Source organism: Tiliqua scincoides, chromosome 10 (assembly GCF_035046505.1).
Source record: "Tiliqua scincoides isolate rTilSci1 chromosome 10, rTilSci1.hap2, whole genome shotgun sequence".
Classification (NCBI taxonomy): domain Eukaryota; kingdom Metazoa; phylum Chordata; class Lepidosauria; order Squamata; family Scincidae; genus Tiliqua; species Tiliqua scincoides.
In genome coordinates, this window is record NC_089830.1 from 25,743,170 (window position 1) to 25,763,889 (window position 20,720).

The 20,720-nt window shown below is 49.3% G+C and overlaps 1 protein-coding gene across 1 annotated transcript in view; it reads right to left on the minus strand.

Annotated features, from left to right (window-relative positions):
* Positions 1-3,177: 3,177 nt before the first annotated feature.
* PPP1R37 (protein phosphatase 1 regulatory subunit 37) overlaps positions 3,178-20,720 on the minus strand; it is a 39,580-nt gene continuing 22,037 nt past the window's right edge. Inside the window, exons 3-13 of the mRNA XM_066638766.1 lie at positions 20,501-20,546; positions 18,039-18,139; positions 16,914-17,033; positions 14,621-14,771; positions 13,146-13,301; positions 11,857-11,969; positions 10,569-10,710; positions 10,264-10,430; positions 7,102-8,050; positions 6,823-6,913; positions 3,178-4,661 (exon numbers count right to left, since the gene is read on the minus strand). Coding sequence (XP_066494863.1) covers positions 6,831-6,913; positions 7,102-8,050; positions 10,264-10,430; positions 10,569-10,710; positions 11,857-11,969; positions 13,146-13,301; positions 14,621-14,771; positions 16,914-17,033; positions 18,039-18,139; positions 20,501-20,546 — 2,028 coding nt within the window. The 3' untranslated portion in view covers positions 3,178-4,661; positions 6,823-6,830. The remainder of the gene's footprint in view (positions 4,662-6,822; positions 6,914-7,101; positions 8,051-10,263; positions 10,431-10,568; positions 10,711-11,856; positions 11,970-13,145; positions 13,302-14,620; positions 14,772-16,913; positions 17,034-18,038; positions 18,140-20,500; positions 20,547-20,720) is intronic.

The window sequence follows — 20,720 nt, forward strand, 5'->3', positions numbered from 1 at the left end:
CGTGGGAAAGATCCTGGTGTGGCTGAAAATCTGGAGGGCTGAAACCCATAGACAACCCTACACACACTGGTCTGAGCACCTGGGCGTAACCTGAAGCTGCTTTCTCCATCCAATTGAGAAGATACCTCATTAAGAGGAAGCCTACTGGGAAAAAGGGGGTGGAGAGAGCCCTGCCCAGGAGGATGTTTGTTTTAATTATAAAAACATCCCTGGTTGCAAAAGCCTTTGGGCAGGTGAGTTGAAAACCTGTTGAAAACAGACCTGCAGCTGGACGCCTGGAGCAGTTGACTCAAGCATTCACAGGAACACAGCCACATCCACCTACTTACCGGCTAATTGGTAAGGCTGTGTGTCACTTGCCGCATTTGCATCAGGTCTGCAAGTTGCTTTGAGGATTTAGTGTGTAGTGGAAAATTTACTAAGTAGTACGTACAAACAATTCACACATCTTTGAGGCCTTCGCTGGCAGGAGACGCTTCACCTGAGGTGGTTTGTTTGGGGGGCGGGGGCTACATCAGATCTACTAGAAAGGGAGCAGAAAAGGCAGGCCTTGCATCATCAAGGACCCAGGTGGGGTGCCAAATGCAACTCCCTTCTTTTGTAAGCCAAGGGAGGAGGAGACACAGCCAGCAGCAGCGGTGAAAAGTCTACCAGCACAACGGATGGATGGTAGACAGCATTCCCTCGAATCTGTTGCCCAAGGCAACAGCCTCAGTTGGTCTCATTGACAGACCGGTGTTGGCAACATGCAAAACTGCAATGCAAAGAAACAAGCTATTTCTGTACAGCACTGTTCCCATAAAGCTAGCGTGTTCCATCACATCATATGGTCTCTGCTGGCTAGGTAGCTACCGCCCTCCAGCGGAGGAATGCTGAACTGCCTCTTCCTTACAGCAACAAAGCCAGATTCTTACCATCTGAGCTGTTGCTCAGTGGCAAAGCACAGAGTGCCAGGCTCAGTACCATGTTTCCAGGATGCCAAGGTGAAGCAGGCTCCAAGAAGTGCTCCAAAAGCTGAGAGAGAAATCCAGGTGTAAGTAAGACTCCACTGGGGGGCAAGCCATGAGACCAGCTGAGGGTTTGCAGGGTTCAGGATCACAATTGCAGCATTTCTGAGTTCTGGGTTCACCACGTGCAATGACTGCAGTATTGACAAGACTGTAAGGTAGGTTGTCAGCCCCACATAGCGGATGGAGGGCCAAGGGTGGGAGATGTGTGGCTTGTCTAAGGCCAGCCAACGAGATAGGAGTTGGAAGCAGTAAGGTGCAATACCCACCTTTCCTGAGCCTCTTCCATGCTCACTGTCACCTCACCTGCACTGAGCTGGACAGGACACTGAGGGCATGCAAAACCTTTAAGGACCCAGCAAGTGTGTGTAAAAGGGCGTCAAGAACACACGAATGAGGTCCCACAGCTCTACTGGCAGGTAGATCACCACATCACAAACGGCTTGAGCACCACATAAACCAGCACACTCTGCTATGTCATCAGGAATTAAGCCTACCCTTCGATCTTCACTTCCTCACAGTTCCCCCTTTCTGTCACAAGAGGGCACTAGTCCAACAGGCCTCTGCTGCTTTTGCATCTCCCACCTGTCCTGCCTCCTCCTCCCCACAGCGGCCAGCTCAGTGAAAATTCACCCTGCAAAGTTCTTTGGGGAGAGAAATGTCTTTTTTGCTCCTATTACTCTATATAAGCAACATCATAAGACAGCCTCCATTATTTACACAGTGCAGGAGGTGTCTACCCACCTCTTGCCCCACTTGCCACTCAAGAACTCTACCATCTGGGAAACATTGTCCTGCTTCCAGGCAACAAAGAGAACAAGAGGAGCCAGTTGATGAATGCAGCTTTTTCATTTAATAGAAGACAGTTTCAACAAAATAAAACGCCACACACAACAGAAAGGAATGACAAACATTAGCCCAAAAAAGGAAGAAAAAGAAACACAAAATCAAACTGGTGCCAACTTTGTTTTATATATATATATGTAGTGTTTAATGCAGCAAAAACTCCGTGTGTGTGTGTGTGTGTGTTTTTGTGTGTATGAAAAAGAGAGAATCAAGGTCAAGCAGATGAAGGGCACACAAAAGGTTTTGCTTCTGCCTCTCCAGCCTGAAATTCCATGCAGCAAAGGTCCCTCTCAAGCTCCCTGATAGATTTTATTGCACTTAAGAAAAAAAATAAAGTAAAAAGCTTAGGAGTTCTACGTCTACCCATTCCCCCTCCCCTTTTCTTTGGAGGGGCAGCGGCTGTTTCCTCTGGTCAGTCTACACAAAAAACAGAAACCACAACTCCTCATCTTCTGCTTAAACTACAGGATTTGTACCGTCAACCTCTTGCAGAGATTCTCTTCACGTTAGCAGGGATCAAAGTAGTCCATCACAGAGGGAGCAAAATACACGCAGAGATTCTTTTTTTCTTCCTCCTCTCCTGCTAGCAGTTTGGGGTATTAGCAATCACAGTGGGATTCTCAAGACAAGACCGAAGGGAGCTCCAGGAGCCCTGAAGGGGCTCCGTCTCTCCCAACGCACAAAGCTCTAGAACGAAAAAGGTCAATCACTTGTTTCGTCGCCCTGGCCTACCCTCCACTAATACAGGCTGTTCTGTACGAGAGGAGCAACTGCACACCCTCCCAGGCTGGTGACAAAACCTCTCCAGCTGGGAGCCTGTCTCCATGCTTCACACTAGTGGGACAAGCCCCTCTCCTCCTTTGGCGGGGGAAGATCCCAGCCTTTGGAGATCCTTCTTCCGAATTGTTTCAGCTGTCCATCTCTCCTCTCTTGCACTGGGCCTTGATGCATCGCCAGGGAGTGGGGGGAGGGGATGCAAGCTCACTTTCCCATAACCATTGGTATTTTGGTTTCTCTCTGGGGGGGGCAAGAGTGCTGCACTCCTGGGGGACATTGCAAAAAGAACCGCCCTTCCCTGAGAAATAATCAACCCCCCTCCCCCACACACACACTTTCCACAGCAACCCGTGTCTCCTCCACCTTTGGCGCTGAAAACCGAAGCATTTCAACAAGGACTTCCCTGCTCAAAGATTCTTCCCCGGCCCCTGGAGCTTCTCCCACATTTGACAGCAAGCGTGAGGACAGTTCACATTTCGACTTGGAAGGGACTTGGATCTCGGTCTGGAAAGAGCAGTTATTTCACACTGAAGAGCCCCGGTGCTCGCTTCCTAAACCTGAAGAAAGAGACTCCAGTTTTGCTGCAAGATGCTGCGGCTACCTTCTCTCCCACAGCTGAAGCGTGTATAGAACTACGGAAAAACCTGCAGCACGGAGAGAAGTGGGGAGCTGAACAATAATTCACCACCTAGGAATCAGCAGCATCAGCTGTTTCTTCCATCTGTTCCATTGTGGGGGGGGGAGCAGAAATCTATGTTCTCCCATCACACGTGGGTCGATGATGACACTGCTACGGAAACCGTGAGCCCTACTCACATCTTCCCCCCAAATTGTTCAACAACCCAGCATGGGATGGCTTGAAAAGTCTTCCTAGAAGGTGCAAGGAGTTTGTCTCTCATCCGCACCACCCCTGCCAAACCCTTAAGAGTTGAGGAGATCGGAGGGAAACATGGCAGCATTTTAGGAGGTCTACCAGAGGCTACTTTTGTCTTTCTGTGCATAAGATCTGGCCCCTGCCTCTGTCTGGGCTTAGCGGCACCGCACCCTGAGGGAGCTTGCATGTCCCACAGCAAATCACACCGTTATCGATCCTGCAAGAGGAGGAGTTCTTCCCAAAAGGTGGGCTCTGCCAGCCAGGAAGGGGCCAAGCAGCTGGAAAGGCTGCAAGTCAGGGTTCAAAGGACAACTGCTCTGTTCCCACTCAGTTACGATAAATAGACACCAAACAAAAACAAACAAAAAAAAACGCCATTTAAGAAGGAAAGGGGAAATTGGGGGGAAAAATAAATAGTAGTCTGTGCTGTGCATTAAACAGCCTAAATAGTCTTGCTTGGTTGAGAGAAAAGTTACTTAGCAAGGGCTAAGCCACACGGCAGGGCTGTAGCACCCTAATCCACTGCTCTCCCCTAGTGTTCTTGGGAAAAATTGGTTACCTGGAACCTTCGGCACTTTGTAATGTGGAGAAAGCCAAAAAAAATAAAGATGTAGGCCCTGTGTTACAGCCAACGGTTTTCGTTTTCAATCTCCCAGCAAGTCCAGGGAGAGAGAGGGGGGAATCACATCCAATGCCCATTTAATCCACAGTGCTTAAGTTCATCTCCTCGCAAACTAACTTGGAAGGATAATTCCGGAAAAAAATCTGCAAGTGCCCCTGGCCCAAGTTTGAGGAAACCAGACTAAGCAGCAAAGGCGGCAGGCGCTCACTCTGCACCCCGGGGTGGCGGAAGGACTCTCTTCTGGTGGTCCAGGGCATCTCAGTTCCTCCCTTCTCTGGACTGGCCCCCGCTGAAGGGCATCTTTTCTCGGAGGAAAAAGGAGTCAAGAAGAGCAGATGACGAGAAAGAGGCCAAGGTAGAAAATGTAGATGTTCTGGAAAAGAGACACTGGGCGAAGGGGAAGAGTCACGTTGCCTCTGTATTGCAAACTCAGGGTGGGTTGGTTTTTTTCCAGAATCACACAGTGCAGGGAGGGAGTAAAGCTAGACAAGTGCTTTTCCAAGACAGAACCCGCTTGATAGAGAATGGCCTAGAACTGGAAGAGAGAGGGAAGGAACAAAACAGGGCAGAGAATCAGAAACCACCCATGCTCAGTGACTCAATTCAGAAACATTTCCACACTGCCAAAACCCCAACACAGGTGCCTGACCTTCTCAGAGGGCGTTGTGATGCTTCACACAAAGCCTTGTAGTGCTGCAACTCTTGCCCACTTTCACTTCTGCCTCCCTCTAATATCCACATTTCCCCATTTGCTACAGCACAGAAGTCGCAGTTCCCATCAGCTCCACTCTGAGCAGGCTGTATCTTGCTAACTTTTACAAACATTTGGCCCTTCTCACTTTATTGTTGGCAACCTTCAGTCTCGAAAGACTCTGGTATCGTGCTCTGGATGGTGGTTCTGGCACAGCGTCTAGTGTGGCTGAAAAGGCCAATTCTATTCTGTTAGAACTTGGTTTACACCTTCCCTCCACTTATGCCTGGCTTTTTACCTTTAAGTTTTGGTTAAGGATTCATTTATCTCCTTCCCCTGACTCTTTAATTACAGAATTAATGAGTGACACGTATATCTTTATTTGGTTTAAAATAGTGGAAACTAAACTCCATTCTATCAACCTATCAGTAGAATTACTTGCTGATTTAAACTTATCTCAAGCTTATAAAATTATCAAAGACCACCTTTTTCTAGCTGAATTCAATACTTTAAAAAATTCTCTTAATTTGACCTGTTCCCCCCTTTCCCTAGGTCTTTTTCCGCAACATGTTGTTGCCACTTCAAACTATTTTTTTCACCTCACTAATCCTAGACTGAAGAGAGCCTTCATGCTCGCTAGACTCAACATATTTCCCTCAGCTGTTCATTATGGTCGTTTCATGCGAGTTCCTCGCGAGAAACGATTATGTTTATTCTGTGGGGAGACCCCGGATACTCTTTTACACATTTTGCTTTTTTGTCCCTCTCATGATTCTCATCGTAGGATTTATCTAGAATCCTGGATTTCTAATTTTCCCCCTCAGGTATCACCCCTTCCCCAGTTGTTGGAAGACTCTATTGCTCCCTTGACGTATTCAGTGGCTAGTTTCCTGGCCTATACATTACAAAAAACGCCGGACTTTAGTTCTATAAAATCTTCTTTAAAATTTTTGTAGTCACCTTTTTCCATCTAACACCTGTTTTATTGAAAGGATAAGGTTGTCCCTTCTGGCTCCTTTTCTTTCTAGATCCTATTTCTTTTTTCTCTATTTAGTTTTCCTGAACTAGTCTAGTGGATAACGGTTGTATTGTTCCACTTTGTTGTCAGTTGTTTGCTGTAATATTTATAATGCCAATAAAGGTTAACTAACTAACTAAAAGGCCAATTCGGGAGTGACAATCCCTTCCACACTGGGAGCAAGTGCAGTCTGTCCCTGGTCTGTCTCCCTGGCTATGGGCCTTCCTTCTTTGCCTCTTAGCCTCAGTCTGTTGGCCAAGTGTCTCTTCAAACTGGGAAAGGCCATGCTGTACAGCCTGCCTCCAAGCGGGCCGCCCAGAGGCCAGGGTTTCCCACCTGTTGAGGTCCACTCCTAAGGCCTTCGGATCCCTCTTGCAGATGTCCTTGTATCGCAGCTGTGGTCTACCTGTAGGGTGCTTTCCTTGCACAAGTTCTCCATAGAGGAGATCCTTCTCCTCTATGAGAAGGAGGCCCTTCTCACACAAACACCTGAAAAACCCTTTCCTCAGGTCTTATTCTTTAGGCTGCATCAGAGGTGTCAAACTTGAGTCCCACGGGTGGGATGCAGTCCTTGGAAGCTCATTATCCAGTGTCCATTATATCTGGGCTGCCCCAAAGCCACTTCTGCCAAGGCATCACTTCACAGAGCACCTCTCAGTTGCTGAGCTGCTGCAGCAGAAGTGGCAATGTTGAAAAGGATGGCCACACTCTCCCACATCTGGCCATCACCTGTTTAATGACATCACTTCCGGACCTCAGAAGGCACCATGGAAGCTATTTGGTCCACTATATGAAAAGAGTTTGACACTCCTGGGTTACCTGGTTCCAGCCACCATCCCAAAGCATCGTTACCAAGGGTAGGTCCCACTGCACCCGGCAAAACGTATGTTCAAATCAGTGGGCTCAGGGATCACAACTGCAAGTGAAGCACCATAGAGGGCCCTAAGGATTACATCTCCTCTCCCGGGATCCCCTCAGCTCTCTTACCTAAAGAGTCACATTGGTTCCTGCCCCACCTCTAGGCTTGCTTCCAGAAGCAACTCTTCCAGCTCCTTCTCATTCTTGGAACAGCTCAGCTCTGAAAAGGAGAACGGAAAGCACGGGAGTCAGTCAGCCACTCAGCCAATTGCCCAGTTCATGCCACCTGCCCAGTATCCCCCCCAGATTTTGCTCTCTGCACAGGTCAGGTGTGATGCTCAAGGGCGACAGAACTGGGGAACCTTTTGTCTGTCTCTCCTGTCCTACAAAACTCCTCCTCCCTCTTACCATGTTCAACGGAGCAGCTGGAAAGCTTCCCATCGCGCCCCAAGGACATGCCTGCAAGCGCATGAGCAAACTCCACCTTAAGTCCGTTCGGCAGGGCCGCGCCGTGACCCACACTCTCACACAGCCCAGAGTTCATCTTTTCCTTCCCCGTACCACAGCTCGGCATGGAGGGAGAGGATTCCAAGCCAGCCGGGGACATGGAAACACCTGCTGGAGCACCTGAGCGGTCAGTCTTTGCCGGCTGGACGTGGGCGGGAGGGCCAGCCGGCAGTGGGGGCACTGGCCGGAGAGGACTCTCCTGCTGTGTCTCTCTCTCCCCCGTCTCTTCTGGCAGACTCTCCACCCGGGTCACCACGAAGATTTTGTGGCCTCGCCCGGGACTGGAGACTGCAATCCGCCTCTCGTTTCCAGGAGAGCTGGCCTGCGGTGGCGGGACTCCACTTGCAACTCCCCCTCGAGATTCACATTTCAGTTCCTCGGTAGTGTTTAGCAGGGGAGCTCGGCTCTCGGCGCTCAGGGTCTCCTTGGGCGTTTCAGGGGAACCACATGGCTTGGGCAAGCCATCAACGTGAGCAGGGCTGGCGGGCGTCTGCAGCGGAGCCTTCATCTCCAGCCTCTCCTCCTCTTCCTCCTCCGTGTCTGTATCCGAATCGGACGACTCATCGTTGCCGTCGACGACTTGCTTGTCTGCCGTCCCGTTCTCTTGGGACACCAGCACCTCCCCAACCTCCTCTCCCTCTTCTGGTGTGGAGACCGCATGGCTGTTCTGCCCCTCGTCCTCCACGGCACCTTCCTCGAGAGGTTCCGTGATGGTGATTTCAGGCATGGACGCGGACTGCTGCAGCTTCTGCTCCTTCTCCTCCTTCTCCCTGGCGAGGACAAAGTTGCGCTTGCAGCCATTCTGGATTTCTGTCAGGAGGGCTTTCTGCGTCTCAATAAAGCTCTTCACCTGCAACAGGGACCGAGATGGAATAGCATGACGCCACACGGATACAAGGACCATCCTTTGGTTACATTTATTTGAATGGAAATCAGTTTACTTGGGGGGGGGGGCTAGAAGGTCATTGTAACCCTGGGCAAACCTCTCAATCTCAGAGCTCAACTATTTGTGGGGAAACTTCCTGCGACATGGGCCTGTCCTGGACAGGAAGGTGGGTTCTCTCTCACATGAGTGCTCCCCTGTGTCAACCACATCCTGCTTCTGGAAAACTAACCTCCCAGGGGGTTCTATCACTACTCAGCTGACCTCTTACTTCCCCCCATGCAGGGAATTGGTATAGGGGAGCAAACAAAAAATCCACACACAGGCATGCAAAGCGATACTTTTAAAACGGGACACTGGATCATCAACCTTAATTAAGCCAACGTGTTATCCTTGACTGGCAGGTATATATATACACCCCCACAGAGGTCCTACTCCCAAGTCTCCCCCACGGTATTGGTTTTCTTGGTTTCTGATTTGTTGGGTGACATGTTGTCTTTTTGCCTCCCCCCCCCCCTTTTCAAGGGGGAAAAACGTATTGGTCGCTCAGAGTGATGCACAACTGCTCTGAGCACGCTGCAACCCAGAAGTAATTGGTGGCGACGCCATTGTGTCACTGCAACTACTTCTGAATTTTGCTGTAGGAGGGATGTAAAAAAATTTTGTGCCCCCAGGGGCCAGATGACTTAACACCACCACTGCCCCCACCCCTACCATAAACTGCAGGGTACCGAGTGAAGACAGGAGGCAGAATCTTCTTGGTTATGGCACCCCTGCTCTGGGCGGCCCTCCCCAGAGATGCCCACCTGGCCCCATGGTTAACTGTTTCAGCCAACTGGCCAAAACAGGACTTTTTCAGAAGGCTGGGGTGGGGGAGGGATGGCCGACTCACAGCATAAGGAACACAGCCCATTCAGACCATGCACCTGGCCAGACAAGAGACTGGCTCTTGGGGACTTTTCCCTTATTGAGAGTTTAACAGCCCAGGAAGGCAAACTTATGTGAAAGGACAGAGATGAAGTGACTGCCCAACTCCATAGAGACATTGTTGCCTCCCTACAACCAGTAGTGCTGGGCAATGTAATTCCGTTTCTCTGGAAAGTTTGTTCCCCCAGAGGCCGCACGGCTGCCGGAGACAGAGGCACCTGCATTTGTGACGCAAGCGGAGACAAAGCTGCATGAGCAAAGTCGACCTTTTGCCAAAGAAACCTGAGCTGGCAAGGATCAGGTCGCTCTGTCAATGCCCTCTGCACCTTGCAGGGAATTATATTACCCCTTGCAATGCAGGAAGCACTTAAAGGGACGTTTCGAATGAAGGCAGCCCAATGACAGCTATCAGGTCGGAGGGGGGTGGGGTGGGGGTGGAAGAGACTAGAAATCACAGAGCCACCACCAAACTGGGACAGAAGAAGCTGGCTATGCTCTAAAGCAGAAACTAGCAATTGCCACAAATTCTTCAGCCATCTGAACCTTCGCTGAAGACGAGATTGTAGGCCTCATGGCTGCAGATGGGAGACCAGCAACACATGGCTTGAGTACAAACACATGGCTGCTAAGTTCTCACACAGGGGACTCAGGAAAAACAAGGGGCGGGACTTTTGCCAATCACAGTGGATCCCATCTCTTCATGCCCTCCTTCCCTACCCCCCACCACAACCTGGGCTCAAATACCCTCTCCGCTTTTGCCATCGCATCTGCATCTCGCCTTTGCTTCCGGGCGGCACCCAAAAGCCTGTATTATTTTAAGTGAGAAAGAGCCAAGAGCCAGTGCGACTTGGCCCAAAACTATTTAGAAGAAAGCTTTGTGACAGAGGAGAGGTTAAGTTCAGCACGCCACCCTTTACATCCCAATGGGAGCAGAGCCAAGCTGAAGTACAGGGGAAAAGATTATTTCGCAGACCCACTCATAGAAGCAGAGTTGGAAATGACCCACAAGGTCACCCGGTCTAACCCCCTATCTGCAGCAGGAAGTCCTCCTAGAGCATCTCCAGCAAGTGCCTGTCGAGTCTCTACATGAAGCTCTCCAGCGAGGGAGAATCCACCACCTCCCTTGGCAATCTATTCCACTGCCCAACTGCCCTGACCGTCAAGTATTCCTGATGATCAGCCGGAATCTCCTCTCTTGCAGTTTGTACCCACTGGATCTAGTTCCACTTTCAAAGGCAGTGACTCAGACTTACCGACTCCTTTTTGGGCTCCCTGTCGAGGTCCAGCCTCAGCAAAGAGTGGTTGACCTTCAGGGCCAAGGACAAGGCCATCAGCCCCCCTGTCTTGATCTCGTTCTCTCGCAGGTCCAGCCGAAGCAGGCGGGGACTCTCCGCAATGAATTCGGCCACTGCTACAGCACCTGCAGGCCAAGAGACACCCGGTAAAATCACACAAGTGCCTGGGGGGGTGGGGGGAGAAGGACACATAAGAGCCCCTCTGCTGACAGGGATCAGAGATGCAGTGGACCGACCCGGAAGGGCAGCAAGGCCTGGCTTACCCTCACAGGTCAGCTTCGTCGAAGCCAACCCCAACCGCAGCACTGAGCGGTTGCCAATGAGCCCGTTCTTCAGATTGCGGACGCCTTCGTTGCCAATGGGGTTGTGCCCCAGGTTCAGGGTCTCCAGGCTCTGCGTGTGAGGCTGAGAAGACAAAGAGGGAGAGCGGCCTGTCCATCCATTGGTCGGTATGAGACCCGGCATGAGGCTGAAGTTTCATCTTCAACCAACAGCATTCCTCCTTACTGCCATACCCACGGATGTGGGGAGAGGCAAGAGGACAATCCGAGGCTTTTGACAGGACAAGGTAAGAGAATGCTAGGACAACTCAAAGCAGCAATTTTCAATTGGTGTGCCACAAAAGGTCCACAGGTGTGCCACAGTTGGTTGGGACACAGTGGCTGAAAACTGGTGAAAAAGTCTTCCTGGTTCTGCTGCTCTGCTTCCAGGGCAACTATCTGCAATAACAAATGTCCCCCCTTCCTCTGCCAGCTCTTCAGTTAATTTATTACAGACAGGTGCCCTAGAAACAGAGCCACAGAATCCTGAAAGTCTCCTGGAACCCCTGCTAATTGGGTAAGAGGCACTTTTTCAAGTGGGTGCTCCTTTTTTTAGCAGGGGGAGAGTAACTGGCCCACCTCATCCCAGCAGTGTCTGTTCTAGTGGCTGTCTGCTGGTATTCATCTGCATCTTTTTAGATTGTGAGCCCTTTTGGGACAGGGGGCCATTTAGTTATTTGATTTTTCTCTGTAAACCGCTTTGTGAACTTTGAGTTGAAAAGCGGTATATAAATACTGTTAATAAGTGACATCACAAGAGGCAAAAACCATAAAAGGTCAGTGTGCCATAAGGAGGAAAAACGTTGAATACGGCTGGCAAAGGCCAGCAGCCAAACAGGGCAGAACATTACCAGCTGAAGTTCCACTTGGGCCTTCTGACCCACTGCATGCTTTGAAGACCCCCCACCTGGGCTGCACCTGGTTTGATGCCCCACCCCTCTGTGGCAGAACACAGGCACTTTGTATGTTGCAATCCCGGCCTGGTTCTGTTTCTGCCGTCTCCAGTTAAAAGCTTCTTGCTTGGCAGGCCTGGGAAAGACCCCGTTTTGCCAGAGACCCTACAGAGTCGCGGGCGCAGCAGGCCAATGGAGCAACGGCCCTGTGCGCTCAAAAATGGCTGACAAGGACAGCCAGGATTCAGAAGCTGGAAGAGAGAGTCATGGCAGAGGGGAGAGGGGGGCACAAAGCAATCCAGGCTCCTCCAGTGCCCAAGCCAATGGCTTCCACTCACCAGCGTCATCCCCATGTAGGCCATGCCAGTGTGAGTCAGCTGGTTGTTCCACAGCACCAGCGTGACCAGGCCTTTCCGCTGCTCCTTCAGCCCTTCGCAGATGTAGGCCAACCCTGTAAACCAAAATTGCAGATAGCGGAAGGGAAGTGGGTTGAGATTTGGGAAGGGGGGGGAGAGAGGGAAGTTTCAGTCAGCTGCTTTTCAGCCCTTTTCACGGTCCAACACCTCATTAGCCATGACGCCAGCACAGTCTGAGCCCAGCAAACAGGCACCAGAGGCTTTTGAACAGTGCTTTTCTTGTCTCATCTAATCTCCGCCGCCGCCCCCCTGCCCCACTCTTTTCCCCCCACTTGGGTTTTTCACAGTCAGCCAGCCCAGTTGCATGCAGTTTGTCAAGGGGCGGGGGGGGGGGCGGAAGCAAGAGAGATAAAGTGTCACAAGCCAAAACACCTTGCTTGCATTTTCGAGGTATGCGTGCTTCACAGAACAGCTCAAATCAGCTTGTTCATTCTGCAAGCAGATTTCTACCCTTTCATGGGAACAGCTGTGTGAGCTTCCTGCATTAATTTAATTGGCTCTTTTGCTTCTGATCAGAGAATTATAGAAAAGGAAACACTGACAACTGCAGCTTTGGTTTATTCCACTGTTGGTTCTCTTACACTGCTTCAGTTATTTCAGAGACAGGCACCCTGAGTTGAGGTTTCAGTAAATGTGCACTGAGTCACATTTAATTAATTCATTGGTTAAAAGGCGGAGGATCAATCAACTAAGTTCAGCTGGTGGCCATATTTTTTTTCAAGCTACAAGAAATTCCCTTTTCTTGTAAGGGCATTAAACTGAGCACCAACTGCCAACTGTCAGTTGCTTATAGAACTTTTAAAACACTGTGTTCTTGTTTTACCTTACAGTTGCAAAAAGCCCTTGAGAAAAGTTTGGAGCACAAAATGCACCAGGAATTTAAAATGCATCTTTTTTTCCCAAAGCCACTGGGAAATTCTCCCACAACAGCCCCACCACAGCTGGCAAAATCAGTACAAACCACTTGAAAACAGGCAAATGTGTGAGACCCTATTCAACGTGCACAGAATGTTTCTGAATCACAAAACCACAGGATTCACAGGATCCTGTGTCACAATCACAGGATTTTCAGTAATTCTGGAAGGTGATCTGAATTAATTTTTTTAGTACATTGTACATGCATGTATCTGTGAGGATGTTTTCTATTTGACCCTGAGCACAACTAGCAGTGTCTTAGAGAAACGGGGAGGGCCAAGGCAAGTTTTCTTTACCCGAGTCCAGAATGTGGTTGTTTCTGAGGTCCAGGATTTGTATGGAACAGTTGAATTTCAAAAGGTTGCCAAGCTGGGCCGAGTCCTGGAGGCTGTTCAGCTTGTTGTCGGCCAGGTAAAGCTCCCGCAAGTTCATGTTCATTTTCAGGGCTGTTGCTAAAAACAAAAAAAGCAAGGGAAAAAGTGAGGTCAGCTCTGCCTTGCCTCTCCTGTGCAGGTCCACAACCTCCCCTTCCTTTACAGGAGAGGCAGCAGTGGCAGGCTTTGGACAAGGAGGAGAGGTGAGCTTTGCCCTTTAACTTGGCTTTGTCCTGAACCAGTCGCTGCTGCTAACCACTGCCATCTGCTTTGTTGCTAACAAGTCAGTTGTGCAAGCTCCCCCCCCCCATCTCCCTCTCCCTCAGTGGACAGCCTTCAAAAGCTCCACAAGCCTGAGCTGAATGAATTCTGTTAGATGACCACACCTGGCCACATTGAAGTTCTCCAATTGATCTCTCTGCTTCAGACACACACTCCTGGGGAAGCAGGGGTGAGAAAGTCTTCAGGCAGCTGAAAAACTGATGTAGGGCACAATGGAAGCCACGACCAGACAGACACAAAGCGCTTTGAGGACTATACTGTGCAAGACAGACCAATGGGAGAATGGCACGGGCTGTGTGCCTCTCTTCACACTGGTTTAAACTGTCTGCCTTGTGGGTGGGAAGCTGCAACTTGCTTGCGACAACCCCCTCCACCAAGGAGGAAGGAAACAGATATACCAGTTTGGGGCCCAATCTTCCTTTCTCCTCATTTAGAGAGGCTGGGAATGAAAAACACCAGCTCCAACCAAACTGGGCGTCGATCCTGGCACTCTCAGAATGTAACTGAAGGAGATTCTTTCCCACTTCATTCATTATTGCTGCAGATCTGCATTTTAGAGTCCCTTCGGCTGGCTGTAATTCATTATTAATGTCTTCGGCACGAAGCACTCCTGGGGCTGGTACCGCACTCTCCCACTGACTCCCTGGGTCTCTCTCTTTCTCCCAGATCAAGCGGAGGCTTCGCCAACACGTTCAGCAGAAGGAAGCACAAGGCAGGTCTATCGAGGGCTACTCAGCCCAATGGCAGTGTGCCCAATGCCTATGAATGCAACCTGTTGCGGGGGAGCAATGGTGGGAAGGGGACATGCCTTCATCTGCTTGTGGGGAACCCGAGGCTGAAGACAGGATGCTGGACTGGGTGGCTCCCCTCTGGCCCAATCTGGCAGGGAAGTCCTATAGTAGTGGCAAATGGGATGGACCCTCCCCCAGCCCTGTTATGGCGACTACTGAGCTCTGGACACTTGCAATGCTCTCTTGCACGAATGCTCCTTGCCAGCCAAAATGGGTCCGCTATAAGCAGACTACAGCTTGAGCAGAAAACAAGGAAGCCCTCTGAGGGAAGGCAAAAACAGCACACTTCAGGTAGAGACCAAAACGACAAGTCAAGTTACTCACCGAGCAGCATGAGGGGACGGCCAGACAGGCTGGCATTCTCCAGGTGCAGCACAGCCAGGCTGTTGCTGATCCGCAAGGCGCGCGCCACAAATGGCGCCGAGTGGTCCAGCAAAGGCGTGTTGCGGGCATCCAGGTACTGCAGGCAGTTCGTCTGGGGGAAGAAAGGGGGATGAGGGTCACTTTTTGGAAAGAGAAGAAGGTGTTCCTAACGGATTTCCAAAGTCACTCAGAGACCAGCTTGGGGCCCACCTATACTTAGGCCAAACTTCCAAGCTCTCTACCCCAGTGGTTGTCAAACCGGTGGGTCGCGACCCACCAGTTCATGTAACGCTTCCCCCGTTCCTTTAAGGGGCATTGGAAGGGGGAGACAGTGACACAATCCCCAGGATCGCATTGCTAAGGGGGGTGAGGGGGTGTTTTCACTTACTGTGTGTTAGGGCAAGCAGCAGAAGGTGCGGGGAGCCCCGCAAAGCCCTCCACAGGGCTCCCCAACATTTTGAATCTTCAGAAATAGCAAGTGCAAGCCACCTCCTGGCTGCGTTCACAAACCGGAAGTGGCCTGTGCTTGCCATTTCTGAAGATTCCAAGCCCCGGGGAGCCATGCGGAGGGCTGCGCGGGGCTCCCCGCACCTCCTGCTGCTTGTCGTAACGCAAAGTAAAAGCACCCCGCTCACCCTCCCTTAGCTATGCGATCCTGGGGATAGCATCGCTGCACTCGCCCCACCCCACAAAGACTGGGAGTAAAGCTCCCCAAAAGTTTGAAAACCATTCTCTACCTTGTTGCTGAAACACAGCAAGGTTGGAAGCAGTTGGGAGCTTCTCTCGCGTACCTCAAAACAGGATCCTCTACATGGGGTGGCACAGACCTGCATCCCACTCTCCCACGTACTAACTTCTTCTATTCAAATTATGATGCACCAAAAGCAGGAGGGAGAATCACAGAGGAAGAATCACAGTGCGGTACTCGAGGTAGAAGCTACGACTGCAGCACCTGAACCAAATCTAGCCCCCTCTCAGTTGCCAATCGAAGGGCAACGTGTGGAAGGACCAGCAGCTGTGCCCACAGAAGCTGCTGGTGGGCCACTTTGGGGAGGGGGCAAGGTTGGAGGAGAGAGAGCCAGGCGACCATCCTCCTACCCATCATCAAAGCACAGCTTCTGCAAAATAAACCAAGAACTGAGAAAGAGGCAAGTTCAAATCCCTGTGGAGCTGCAAGTGGCCTTGGCCAAGACCCTCCAGAGGGGCTACACTGGGCAGTGGGACAACATACACTTGCATGCAGAAAGCTACAGGAGCAGACCTTAGCATTCCCAGCTAAAACAATCTTGGGTAGCAGGGTTGGTGAAGCTCTCTGCCTAAGATACTAGAGCAGGATCTTTTCAGTATGAGGGCCATATATATTTTACACACTTTTGCAGTTTGAAAAAACAACAACTCAGTTTTATAAATGAATGAATAAAATTTAAATGAATGAATAAGGTTTACTTGTCTCTCTCTTTTTTTTTTTACTTGGCTCTGTTTTGTGATTCAGAGCAAAAGAGAAATGTCACAGTTACAAAGAAACAATGCCGTGCTTATATAATGATATATAACAAGTAAAAATGTCAAACATTAGCAAATACTGACAAAGAAAAAACAAGCTGTAGCAGGCCAGATTAAAATCTTGAGGCGGGCCAAATATGGCCCCTGGGTTTGGAGACCCCTGCACTAGCGAGCCACTGCTGTTCAGAGAAGACAGTACTGAACCCTACGGACCAGTGGTCCGACTCCACGTTAGACGTTTCCAGAATGAGTCACTACCCAAAATCTGTGGCAGGGAAAATATTCTGTTTGCAGCTAGAAACAGCAACAGCAGTAAGCCTGTTAAAGCTGGAGATTATCGCTGAGTTCCTGAATTAACAGAGGGCAGTGGAGAGGTTTATCCTGCCCGCCTGGGAGCTGGATCGCACTGATGCCTGTGTCAGGCAGCAGACAGAGCCGGGCAAGGGGAGTTTAAATTCCTTCCAGCTGGACCCACAGAGCGGCAGAGACGTGCCAATTCTCAGCTTTGAAACAAAGGCTTCTCTCTCGGAACTCGGGGCGGTGGGGGAGAAGCGAGGCAATACAAGCAGAAAAAGAAGCTGACCTCTTTTGGCTTATACAGGCATTCGGGTGAGAGCTTAGTACCAACGCTCAGGTTTGCCCATAAGGAGTCAGGCCCAATCCCTGCCCTCTATTCCGAATGCTGCCTGCAAGCAATATCATATAGAATGGCAAAAACCAGGCAAGAGAGAAATACTCTTTCGATACAAACCTTCCTCATCATGTGCGCAGCTGCCTGCCAACCCCGCGTGCCAATGTGTTTGTTAAATGAGATGTTGAGGTGTGTGGCTGACTCATAGTATTCAATCATGTCGAAGAGCGCAGAGGCGCCCTGGTAAAGACCAAAAAGAAAGAAGTGAGGAGGAGGAGGAGGAGGGAGAAACGTCAGTACCATAGCTAGGCTGGGGGGACAGAAGCAATTCTCGGGGCAACAACCTGGACAGAGGTCAAAACTGTCAACAGTCATGTGGTATATCAAGCTCAACAAAAATAGCTTTGAATTATGTAAACTTCCATTTGCAGCTTGAAATAATTAAAATTTGCTTTTAAAGGTAGTAGATAAAGGCAACAATTGGCTCAGAGGCCCACGACACAATCCTATGGAAGAAAGTTGAAAACCTTTTTGTGAAACACGCGACTCAAAGCTCTGGACACAAAGTCTTTGTCTACTCGTGCAGCAAAAAAGATGGTAAAGAAAGGATCTGAGCTCCAGACTGCAGGAGGAGGAGGAGGGCTTAATGCAAGGAGGAAAATAAGTGCTTTGGGGAGAAAGAATCCAAGTCAGTTTCCTTCTAAGCCAACCCACCGTCACATCCAACTCCATTCCTCCTTTACTCAGAGCTCTCAAGAGAACTATTGGCTCACACGCCCTGCCAATTTCAGTCCACTGAGATGCCTTGGCAAACCCTGGAGCCAATGACTAGCTTCTGCTTTTAGGAAGTGGTTGTGGTCGTTTTGGAAAAGGAAGATTTGCGCCACAATACCCAGCCGGAGAATTCAAACCAATCATACCTTTGGGAAAGGTTATGGCCCCAGTGGCAGAGCATGTTTTGCACCCAGCAGGCCCCATGTACAGTTCCTGGCATCTTCTGTTAAGGAGACCTCAGGTAGGAGGGATGGGGAAATAAATGCCTGAGACCTTGGTTGCACACATTGCTGGGTGTTAGAGGTAGTCGTGGACTAGACAGCAGCTTCTTATAACCTAAAAACTCAGTACTGAACAGATGCCAAATACAGAAGAATAACAGGCTTCTACTCTAGCATTCAACAGGTTTCTTCTAACAGCATTCACAGAGGTGAGGGACAGTAGGTCATTTAAACATTACAGGCAACATACATCTTCATCCAGGTTGGTCTGCTCCAAATCCACTATTTTGAACTGGAGACGTTTAAAAACCTCTTCCAAGGACTCGCAGGCCTTGTAATCTAACTTCTCTCCTAGAAAGCAAGAGAAAAAGAAGTATATTCACAAGCCCACAGCACTTCAGAAACTTCAAGGTCAGAGCACGGGACACACTCAATGGCTAAAGGAACTCTGAACTTTTTGTTGAAAAGCAATATATAAATACTGTTTATTAATTATTATTATTATTATTATTATTATTATTATTAATGGAACAGAACTGCAGAAAATTAGTGAAAAATTTTGCAGTAGGGTAAGCAACAATGAAGGTAAAAATAAAACACGTGAAGGGGACAGAAAGCAAAATGGCGCTGGGAAATAAAGTCAGGAGCAACTCAGTTGGCAAGGACAAGGGTGACCAAATTCAGCAGATCCACAGCCCCTCCCTCCATCCATAAGCATGAAGATAAAAACATGGAAAGAACAACCCACGAGTCAAGGACCATTTCCCAGACCCGATACTCAAGGTGGGTTATTTCTCTCAGACAGAACCAGAGGCCTACTTCAGGGCGAGTGTGCCTGCCTGCTGAGGATCTGAATCCGTGTAGCATGTCTGTGAGAGTTTGGGTTCCAAGTGTGCTTCCTGACTAGAAGGAAGCAAATACAGAGTTAATGAATCAACCAGAGACACAGCAGACAGGCTCCCTGAACTGAATGCTCTTGGCTCCCAGAATGGAAGCCTTTCGTTCTTCTTGTGGCCATACTTCCAGCTTTCTCACAGCACTCTGGTGCACCCCAGCACACAGTGTGGGGGTTGCCAGGGCAGAGCTGAAGCAAGCAGAGCATCTCAACAAGTGCTAGAGAACCGCTGCTGCAGCTGCTACTCATCATCTCCTGAGCCCAAGATTCAACATGCTACAGAACTCTGTTCTCCCTTTTAAAATGGAGGTTCCAAGACCTCATGGTTCAGGAGAGGCCTCAAGTTTTCAAGAATGGCTCACTACATGCAAATACAACAGGGACAAAAGAAAGTGATCTTGCACAAGTGCAATCTAGCGTAGGGAAAATGCAGAAAGGTTTGCGCACGTCCTTCGTGAGCCTCTTTCTCTGGTACCTGCTAGGACTTCTCCTACAGACAAGGACTGAGAAGGGGCCACCCTAGAAACAATGGGTCAGATCTGGGCTAGAATTAAGGGTTAATGCTATCCAGACCTTTTTCAAAAAATATCCACAGCACGAGGACTAGAAACTTGTTTTCTAAACAAGCAAGCAGAAATTAAACAGAAAAGCCAAAATGTCTGCACAGTTAATGCAGAGGCAGCCCTGGACAGAGAATGTGAAGAACGCTCCCAGACCTGGCATTAAGTTTCACCATGGAGCCAGATAGCCCAAAGCGGCGGCTGTTCTCCCCGCCCGATCACATACCATCTGCTCAGCCATCATGTGCAGCCCATTACTTTTCCACCCTGATGAAGTCCCCACCCTCACAAGCCTGGGGCCCTGGTGACTGGCTGCTCTGCCCGCCAGACCAGCCTCTTTCTAGCAATTGATATTCTACAGGCAAACTGTGAACACCAATGTGGCTGGGAACCAGCAATCCGGCTCTGTGGTCTAAAGATGATGTGCACTGATTTGCTTAGAAGAAGCAATCCTGGGTTATGAAATCTAATGCCAGGGTGGGGCAGAGGGGAGACGAAACCCATCAAGGCCATGCTCGTCTACGGCAAAACATGCAGGTTAGGTGTGTGTTCATTGGGCATGCGCCAGGTTAGTTACACAATTTGGTCCATTTCCAAAAATTTGCAAACTTAAAAAACATTTATTTTTTTTAAATTGGGGACTGTAGAAGAACGTTGGGACTGAACAAAAGGCCTGGGGGTGGGAGAGGAAGAGATACTGAAAAATTCTGAGCCAGTTTTGGACTGCCAGGTTCTCAGGAGCCTGCCAGCAAAATCAGATCTCTCAGTTTACCAGTTCACACATTAAACTTACTCACTGGTGCTCTAACAAGAACAGCCCCACCTTTGCAAAAGCAAAAACATTCACTCCTACCTTTTAAGCGCCAGACAAACCCTGTTTTGTTCTCTTGGGCTTTTAATGGCAATGATAAGACTTTTTTTGCATTTGAATCCCTCTTGAATAAACTGATGTTTTAATTGACTGTGGTATTTTAAAAAAAATGTTTCTTTTTTTCCAGCTGTGATATTTTTCATTGTCTCTTCTACCGTTTGGTTATCTCTTTTTTATTAATGTAATGAGTTGTCAACTGTTGCAATAAGGAAGGGTACAATAAAATAAATTACATTTCCCTCATCCCAAATAGGGATGCAAACACAAATAAGTGGACAATTCTTGAGGTTTTTGTTTTTTTTTAGGTGGGGGGAGATTATGGCCTTAGAGGAACTTTTGGTCAGATTACGATTCCTACCCTATCAACAAAAGTCTTGGAATCATACCTTTAAGATCCAGGCAATCTATCCTGGGAGACAGATCCTTGAATTCCTGCAACAGAACAGGAGTGTGTTACCAGGGCAGAGGAAACATTCTTTCACATCAGCGAACAAGAAGAATTGGCATCAAGTACGCACAGCCCTGTGTCCTAAACACCCTGACTCTAAGCCTAGTCAAGACACTGCCCTTTAAAAGCAAAGCCCCGTGAAAGAATCTTCTGACTCC